The sequence below is a fragment of the Magnolia sinica genome, chromosome 17 (assembly GCF_029962835.1).
Source record: "Magnolia sinica isolate HGM2019 chromosome 17, MsV1, whole genome shotgun sequence".
In the NCBI taxonomy this organism is placed as follows: Eukaryota; Viridiplantae; Streptophyta; class Magnoliopsida; order Magnoliales; family Magnoliaceae; genus Magnolia; species Magnolia sinica.
The window spans coordinates 6,712,873-6,722,899 of NC_080589.1; the positions used below are offsets into that span (position 1 = coordinate 6,712,873).

General features: G+C 38.1%; 1 protein-coding gene and 1 long non-coding RNA gene across 3 annotated transcripts; both read right to left on the bottom strand.

Moving 5' to 3' along the window:
* On the bottom strand, positions 1-6,218 carry LOC131230220 (uncharacterized). Its single transcript, XM_058226041.1, has 8 exons — positions 5,966-6,218; positions 3,695-3,718; positions 3,046-3,106; positions 2,827-2,939; positions 2,185-2,286; positions 2,028-2,089; positions 1,810-1,920; positions 1-305 (listed from the first exon to the last, which is right to left on the bottom strand). Exons 1-8 carry the CDS (start codon positions 6,125-6,127, stop codon positions 245-247), a joined length of 696 nt encoding a protein of 231 aa, XP_058082024.1. The 5' UTR covers positions 6,128-6,218; the 3' UTR covers positions 1-244.
* Positions 6,219-6,489: 271 nt separating this feature from the next.
* Positions 6,490-8,063, bottom strand: LOC131230223 (uncharacterized). 2 transcript variants are annotated; one of them, XR_009163912.1, is made up of 4 exons: positions 7,691-8,063; positions 7,253-7,396; positions 6,889-7,201; positions 6,490-6,793 (listed from the first exon to the last, which is right to left on the bottom strand). It is a non-coding gene; the product is annotated as an uncharacterized LOC131230223 (long non-coding RNA). The 2 variants fall into 2 exon arrangements; XR_009163911.1 differs by having other exon boundaries at positions 6,889-7,396.
* Between the last annotated feature and the right edge of the window lie 1,964 nt (positions 8,064-10,027).

Here is a 10,027-nt window from a genome sequence, read left to right on the forward strand (position 1 = left end):
TAGAATGATTCACACACAATCTTTTCCTTCTTTTCTGCTACACATTTCAATTTCAATTTCAATTTCCAATTTCAATTCAACATTTTATTTCCAAGCTTCTATAATCCAATGATTCCTTGCTTTTTTCTAGAATGATCACTGCCGTCAGATATGACATCTGCTGCAAATCCTTCTTTTCTAGTCTGGCCTTCAGATATGAAACTATCCCCCTATTGTTTTACCAACCTTGCCTTCCTTTTCTAGTCTAGCCTTCTTTGCAGCTGTTGTCCCATAGATGGGCTTCATATCTACCAGTCCACCTATACCTGAAATAAATAAAACCAAATAGCATTATTATAAGCAAAATAGAAAGCAACGAAAATAAAATAGAAATGGGAGCAACCCACAGGAAAATAAAAAATGTATCATTGGAAGCATCACATAAAAGAACAAGACACCCAAGAGAAAAATATCAACAACAAGAATAACATTAAAAAGAACGGAAAAAAAAAAAAAAAAACTAAGAGAGATAAACCCACAAGCACTCCACATGAATTTAAGGGGGAACAACAAAAGCAAAAACAAAACAGTGTGACAGAAGGAACCCAATACAAATTATTTTTTTAAGGCAAAAAATAAATAAATAAAAGAAGGAAAGCAAGAGACTAAAAGCCCCAAAAATAGTTACAATAACAAACCACCGTATATGAACTAAAATAACCAAAAAACAAAAACGATAAACAAGAGGAGAGAGAGGGCTCCTATTGACCTTGTAACACCTCTATACTGTGATGTTCTCCGCCCAAATGTATCCCCATGTATCTCAACAGTTAGATCTATCATCCGTTCATGCTTCTCAGACTTGCCTTGGCACTTCATGCACCTAATCTGCAATAACCATTCAAATTTCCAGCAGCTATTCAGTACTTGGTACAAAATTTTGTTGCAGAAACCACGATGACTCAAACTAAAAAAGAATACAAAGATCTGATGAAAATGCTTTCGATCTCGAGGACCATAGACATACCTTAGATCGAAGGTAACCCCCGAAAATCAGTTGTATAAGAGTAGTTTCCCCTGCCAAAGGGTCCGTTGCAATAATCAGTGAATACTAATAAGTGAATACTAAGTGAACTTGAAATAACTTGCAATGCTCTCCATTTAACACTATCATCCTGCACAAAAGATTTCATTTAAGCTTGACGTAATGTGATTCATACAAGTATCAAGCTATCGAGTTTACAGTAAAGTTTCAAGCAGCACCGTAGCTCTCTGAGGAATTTCTCATTCAAAATACCAACTCAACTTTTCAGCCGCCTCTTGAGGATCTAAGAAAGCCTACACGCACACACTTTTCAGGACATATTTCAGCCAAACTTGATTCAGATGGAAATTTACAAGACTTCACTGGGTTTATTTTGCTGCATGACCAACATAATGAAGCAGCATACGATGTGACAGTTAACATCTCTCCATCACAATCTGTTTGTGACCTAATACAGTAGCACCTGGAAACAATTGGCAACCCAGTAGAAACTAACACTCGAGAGAAATAAGACATTATAGTCAAATCATATGCTTGGCAACAAAGATACATTTCACAGGCTCCTTACAGCCAATGAAATATCGGTGCACCTTTTAAAAACTCATATAGGCCTTAATAAATTAATTAATTAATTAATTAAGTGCATAGATTCTTGTTATGTCATTAGCATCGGTGTGTCAAATCTCTCTTCTGCATCTTTCACATTTCTAAAGGTCTTATCTTTTTGAAGGGTATTTCCAAATGTATCATCAGGAAAGAAAAGGAATTAAACAAAGCAGATATACCTTAAAAGCAGAGCCATTTCCTTAAGACTCAGGGTATTGGCTTTCTTTTTCATCTCAGCAAGCTCAGGAATGTCATGCATGTGCTTCTTTGAATATACACAGACAATATTTCTGGCACAAAACAGTATGCAGTAATAAACATTGTGAGAGTTCAATAAATATAGTCAAATCACAAGATACGTATTTCTCCACTGCAAATCACTAAGCTTCATGAGCACCTTCCCATGCTGAAGGGCTTGCAAACAGGATCTGTCACAATCCTATTTCCAGCAACATAGGTCTGTGGTACAAAGCACAATATTTAGTCAATAAGAACAATCATGATTGTCTTTTCATTCAGTGGCCTAGAATAAAACAAACAACAAAGTAGCATACCATCTTCTCAGCAACATGAGGGTGTGATGTCTCAAGCAACAAGGCAATTATCATTGGTTTAGCTTCTGTCTGATGGTTGGAGATCAACACAACATTATGACCCTATGAATCAAAGTGCAGAAGTATTGATCATATTTGAAAGAGCCGGGGAAAAGAAAATATTTGGTGGAAAAACTGAAATATATTTGTACTTCATTTCAATTGAGAATCCATAGACATTTCAGTGTAGTCTTTCATGAAAATAACAAGAATATTCCGTAAATGTTGATTCAAAAGAAGAAAAGAAGAAAATGTTTATACAGTTCTTAGAGTTAGCAAGGATGCATGATGTCCTATAGGTTTGAGTTAGTGAGGATAATCTTTCTTCTACGTTTTGTTCCATAAATATTCCTGTTGACTCTTGGTCATTCCCACATTTATTGATTAAAGAAACAGAGAATAAAAGTAGACCCCCAAAGTTCCACTGTTCTCAATTTCTTTCATTGGATTAGCGTATTCCTGATTTTACAATGGCAGAAAAGATCTATTTCCTACAAAGGAGAACAAAGTAACCCACCAGTGGAAAGTTCTTTAATTCATGTTGAAGAACCATTTAAGAATAGGGATGGATGGCAATTTACACCCCATGATTAAATAACTTACCAGCCAACTCAGAATGTTTGAACAAAACCCAATTCCAAGAAAATGTTCCCTGATAAAAGCATGCTGATGCACATGAGTCACCTTCTTATTCACAACTGCACAAATATTGCCACCTGGTAAGAAAAATCAGACAAAAAAGAAGCAAAGATGGTTCTCTCCAGCTCCTTAGCTGTCCAGCAATTCAGCTTCAAAGGAGTTTTCAGAATCCAAAAGCATTACCCTTGTCTTGATCATATTTATCTTTCTTAATATAATCCTCCCAATGTTTCCATTGACGTATCTACATCGTGATAAAGAGGAAAAAAATGCTCTTTAGTAATCATATACCACTACCGATGATAGACAAAAAGATAAAACAGTTCAAGTTAGAATGCTAGGACAACAAGGGCTCTGACATGACATGACAAAAAGATAAAATTCAGAATTTCAATCAAACTAGCAGGGCTTTAGCACTAGCACTAGAACATGTAGAGAAGGGCTTTAGCACTAGCACTAGAACATGTAGAGAAGGGCTTTAGCGCTAGCACTAGCACATGTAGAGAAGGGCATTAATCAGAAATCTCCAGTGGAGTTGTTACTGCTACTGTTACTGTTACTGCTCAAACTTCAAGTGTAGGCTACAAGAACATGAGATTTACAGTGGATAGAATTGAATTGTGCTGGTATTGGTAATGTGTTGCAAAAAAAATTGTATGGTGTTCAAATGATAATTTGAACCCTGACTAAAACTGACTATTTTCAATATCAACAATGCTTTCAGTACAAACCTCTTGTAATGAGAAAAGAAGTCCAAATCTGAGTATTTGCATCAGTGTAACATAAACTTAAGGAATAACCTAACACCTAAAATGACAGAGTGTTAGCTTACCTGTGCAAAGTGCTCGAAAATTCTCTACAGCAATGACAAAGACAAATAGAGATTAGGTGACATCCAAAAGCCATATGAGAAAGCACTGGAAGTGGAACAATCAACAAAATGGCAATGGGTTGCAACTTGCAAGGAAAACAAAATTGCAGAACAAAAGTAAATGAATTGAAAAACTTGAAGACCGTGTCTTCCAAAAACTAGTGTACCTGCTGTTTTAAGCACAACTTTACCAAAATCTAAGCTGCCCATCAACTAGACCATTGTGTAGATCTTCTGGCCAAATTTCAGGCTGGTCGATTCATGGTGGTTCATAGTGTACAAAATAGTGGATTGCTAAGAAAAAAAAAAATCCTTTTTTCTCTCTCTAGCTACGCATTAGTTTTATGACATGCATTTGCCATTTTTTTATTGTGCAAAAAGAATGCACTGCATTTCAAAAAAACTATTTCATTTTAACCATTCTGCAGCTTGCTAGAAATTGGATTGTTAGGATGTGTGTGGTAACCTACAAATAAATGGTTTTGAACATCAAGAGATTCATGCGTGGTGGAGAGAAAAAATCAGAAGTAGGCAATAATGGGAATATGAACTAATATAGATGGGCAACGGCACTAACTCAAATGACGACGGAAATCGTTTCAGAATTCAACTTATTTCAGCTACCTACAAAACCATGCCAGCCAAATTACATAGCATGTTCGTTTGTTATTCCCGAATTACACCCTATGCCTCATAATATCCCATATGTCATTTTCATCAAAATCTAAACCATTCAATCAGTTGGATCCATTTGGAGAACACGTAATAGAAAAAGAATGAGACTAAGTTCTCTGCGATTATCTACCACATCAAACCAGCTTTTGCAAGTGCTGGCTGTTTGAAGTTTCTTCAGTTTGTTTATTATTTATCCTCACACAACTGTGTAATAATATTTACAAAATAATTAAATTAATTATTAGGTATGGGTTGAGTCAAGTAAAGACTCACATGAGTTGAGTCAACAAGACCCGGCTGAACATCGAATCTAAGTTCTTTTTGAACATGTTAGAGTTTCTCTGATGGCAACTCACTATTAGGATTTTATAATGAGGATGGTGTTAGTAGCTTCCATTGGCCTTCCATGTATACTCAACAGTCCCATGAGTTATGTGATTTGACCTATTCTCAAAAATCCAAGTTGACTTGGATTTTGTCATATCTTGGATTTTTATTTTTATTTTTTTATTTTTTGTCACTAGGCAGTTAGCATGTGCATAAGCATGTATGGCTCACCCAATTTACCCTCAGATCAGCAAGCATGTGGACCACCACAAGTGTTTGGCAAATGCATTGAAGTGCTTCATGCAAGAGTGTATTTGAGTGACATGGAGAGAATTTCTGCTAAATTTGAAACTCACTCTTTTTATGTAGTTTAGAAAAGCGGTGGGTATATGACCTGTTTGGCAGGTCCATGTGCATGCATACTTGTATGTGCCATGGTCTGAAAATCATGCCGGTGTGGTTGTTGGGTGCCACAGGTGTACAATAAAGTGGATGGTTAGAAGAAAACAACCAGCGGTCCACATTAAATGCATAGCATCGATGATTCTAATAACTAGACCGTCCTGTTTTTTCTAACCATGATGCATACAAGGTAGGACCGATCTGCATGAATTCATGCATTTACAATCTGAAAAACTTCAGTTAATGACAGAAACATAAAAAGAAAATGTTGGCAACCAGAGCAAGCATCATTTCAAGTAATTTCTATCAAATTGCAGCTTACCTGTCCATAAGTAATGATTGTTCCATTTATTGCATTAATGGCATCTGTTGATAGAAAGCAACAAAAAAATGAAACACAGAGCATGAACACAAAAATGAGGCAGATCCAAGTCTCAAGTGGATGACACCATAGCAACCACAGTGGGGATTGAAGGCTCGCTTTTGAAAACTTCTCGAGGGCCATAGAAGTGTTGGATAAGCTGATATTTGTATTTTCCTATGAACAGGTTGGATGGGAAATAAACATTGGGTGGACTATATAAACATTTTATATGTTTGACTTGTTTTTCAGTAGATGATGAAAACAAAATTGTGTATAAAATGACAAGAGGCATGACTACTCATTAAATATCAATTAATCAACTAGTTAGAGCATCATTCCAAAAACGGCTGCTGTTTTTTTCTGAACCATCTAAAGTTGGTTTCACTATCTAAACGATAGAATAAAGCACTACTAGCATGCAGAATGCAAGGTGGTGGAAAGATTAAGCAAACAAGAAAACTCACCAACAACATTGGAACCTTGGCAACCCAATCTTGAGAGCTTCCACTTCCATACTCAGCTCCAGCCAGGACAATGGTGTCATGGCTATAAGCCTTGTACCATGCTTTTAGTTTATAACATATCAAACTGTAGGGGAATGCCTCTTGATATTGCTCTACATTCATAGACCATAAGTAACAGATAGAGGTCCTAATAGGACTAAATTTTAAAGAGAACCAATCACCTATAGGCAGTTGTATGCTACAACCTTTTCTTGCCTAAGAAGGAAACAACAGTAAGCCTTCCAATGCGCAAAATTATCCAATGCCAAATGGCATGAAAATAATCCTAGAGAGTAGAAAAATATTTTTTTCATTTTCAGCAACATTAAGCCTTCCAAAAAACCACTCAATACTAAATGGCAAGTAAATGTGCTCCATCAAACATCCAAATCCAAATCAGACAAAGGCATCCAATACAAGGCATCACCAAAAAAACCACAGAGAGAGAGAGAGAGAGAAAGAGAGATTTAAGAACACAAAGATCCTTGACAGAAAAAATACAACGCACTGGGTGGAATGTATTTCTACTCTATGATATTTACAACCAGAAAATATGTGAGGAAGCAAATATAGTATAAGAATATTGTATTGGTATAAGAACCAATAGTTAGTTTTCCAAAGGCACACCTTTGCATTTTCCATTTGTTTTATACTTCCAACAGCATCAGTTTTCAGGACCATGCCACAAACAATTGAACAGTTATGCAGACCTCCTCCAAGAAGCTTTACGACACGAGCATTATCTACATTAAAGTTCAGTGGGTTCTTGGGGCAGACCTGGATGCATGCCTGTAATATAAAAGAAGTCCAGCTTTTTAATTTTTCTCATAACCAAGGGACCAAAAATAATATTAATAAATAAACACCAACATCCATGTACACACATCCGCAATAAGAGGGCACAAAATATCTTCTTGTACGAACTGCTTACTGGCCACAATAGCTTTCATTCAGGAAACAACTTCATCCTTGTTCCGCACATCCATTGTTTCCGAGCCCTTTTCAACCAACTCATCTAAAATATCGACCGTCTAGGCATCAACAGAGCAGAAATCAGCATATGCACAATGCCTAATGAGCAAAAGGTTCAGAATACAGTTTGACAGGTCATTCAGCAAAGAAATGAAGGACCTTATTGATCGCTTTTGGGTAGCCACTAATGATTTCACTTGGATGCAATCCCATCCTAATAAGCTCCTCCGCATTTTGGAGAAGCACCTCAGCAAAAGATATCGTCAGATTAGCTACATCACCAATTTCTTCCTGTTGAGCTTTGCCTGCTTACACGAGAATCTTGGCAGCAGGATGCTGTACCTCAAGTTCATTCACAATAGTTGCAGCATCATTTGTATCAAAGATTGTCCAAATGATTAATGACCATCTTATTCATACCTAAACATGCCCAAAAAAGGGGGGAAATTTTTAATCAACCTCGCATATTTTGAAGCCAGACCGAGGATCATTATAATGAGTAAGCATCTAATAGGGCTAGATAAAAACCTTATGAGCTACTAATTTTGAATATTTTCAGGGCAACATTACCGAATAATTAACAGAAATCCTGGTCATTATTAACGATTCCGAAAATAACACAAAAATGGGAAATGAATAAGAAAGTCTACTAAAAAGCATCGAAAATTTTGAATATTTTCAGGGCGAAGAAACTTCAATAGGCAGAGCCGTTACCGTTTGGTCTGAGCGAAGTTCGGGTGATGGTGGAGAGCTGCTTGCAAGCATCAATGTTCTTAAGGACCCCTTGGTCGACGCCAGAGGGATGCTTGTGGCCTTCTTTCAGCATCGCTTGTACTCCGTACGGCTGCATCTGGAACCCCATTCTTGCTGCTGAGAGTTCTAGAATCCGACTCCGAAACGAGAGAGAGAGATGAGGAGAGTGTTGCAGAGATCGAAACCTTAAAATTGGAGTTGCTCTGAAAGAGAATGGATCAAAACCCTTCAAAAAAAAAACCCTAACCCTTCAAATAACCTTTTTCGCTTCCGAGAAGCTCTGCTCCGCAAATACTATATACCTACCGAGCAAAAATGTAAAGTAAGGCTGGTTGGAGAGAGAGAGAATGGGTAATTAGGGCTCTGTTTTTCTTGTAACGATAGGGAGAGAGATCGAGAGGGAGCGAGAGAGAGATAGAGGGAGGGAGATAAAGAGGGAGCAAGCGGGAGAGAGATCGAGAGGTAAGGGATTGAGGGAGTGAGGGAGCGGGAGAGAGGTAGAAATCGAGAATGGGGTTGCGTTGGCGCGACTGGAGATAAAAGAGGAAGTTATGTAGCGGAATGCTCACCTGCGAACCAGTTCGCACGGACTACATACGAACTTTTTTGAGAACTCATTATATATGATTATTATTGTAAATCTGAACGGTCCACATGAAGCAGAACCTCTTGAAACCTTCCTGGTACCAATTTTTACTTTGAACCAAGACTTCGGTGGGCCATGAAAAATGAAAACAGTTTCTTCCCTTGATTTGAATTTTTCTTTGTTATGGCCCACCAGAATCTTAGATCAAGGTGAAACTTATTCCCTGAAGGTTTCATGGGATTCCGCATCTTATGGACCGTTCGGATTCGACACCCATGACACTTGTGAAAAGGTGCGTACGTGCGTTGGTGCATAGGGGATACAGTTTTTTTTTTTTTTTGTTTTTTCATTCTGACACGGCTTTGAGCCGTTTTAAAACCAAAACCATGATGACACGGTTCTAAGACGTTTCAGAACCAAAACCCCTGCCGTTCCTGAACGGGGTTTTTTTTGGTGTAGCGTATGGAATCCACTTGAACTTTAGATCTATTTTATTATTTTTCTCGTGCCTAAAGCGATCACTCCAAAAGGATGGACAGTATGGATACAACACATGCATCATGGTGGGGTATACAGAGCTTAGTGACGTCACTTCAGTAGCGATTTGGCTACTTACCTTGTCAGTATCTAATCCGCGCCCACTAATCTGGTTTGTCTATTCCAGTTCACTGCTTAAGTTAAAAATAATAATACTGTTCCGATGATCCAGACCGCTCAAGAGCATTAAAGTAGGAAAAGGCCGAAATATTTTCGCAATTCGTACCCGCCACGTGTCAGTTCCAACATTTAAATGGAGCAGGCGCGAAAAGAAATGATACCTTTTTAAAAGAGATTGATTGAGGTGATTTTCACGGCACGTGCCAAAACGATAACACGTGCATGGTATAAGGCTATTCATCAGATGGAGCCCACCTTGATCACACAAGCGCCAGAAAATCATGTGGTCCACTCAGCAGGTGGACCATATGTATATCACCATATACGTTTCGCTGACCCGATGGTGGGATTCGATTGGTCTTAATTATATTTTTTGTCTATGACATGTTAACAGCGGGCCCTGGCTGATGAACGGACCGGATCTCATGCAAGTGCCACGTAGCATGTGTGCCACCGATTCACTCTTCAAATTCAATTCCCTTGCCAGAATGGCCTTCTAATCTCTTGTAAAAGCTGAGCTGGTCTTTTGCCAGCTGCGATACTTGCTCTAGATTGAGGTTGCTTTCTGGGAAACGGATTGGCTACTCCCCCTGCCACAGCCCCGTGGCTGGTGGTCTGTTATCTGTGTGCCCCACCATGATGTATGTGTTTCATCCATTCTGTTAATCCATTTTTACAGATCATTTCATGGCTTGATCCCAAAAATGAGAGAGATAAATTTTAGGTGGACCACACCACAGGAAAACAATAGTGATTGGATATCCACCATTTAAATCCTTCTAAGGCCCACTGAGCTATTTATTTGACATCCAATATGTTGATTAGGTCATATAGATCCAGATGAAGGGAGAAAACAAAGATCAGCTTGATCCAAAACTTTTATGGCCCGAAAAGTTTTTAATGTCTCGTTTAATGGGGTTCTCTTGAGATTTGGGCACATGCATATCAAAGGTAGTCCACAAGGATCATGCATGCAAAAGATCACAATGATATATAATCATTTGGGCAATGTGGATTAGAAAAGCAATCATATGCATAGTAAACATGGGAGGCAA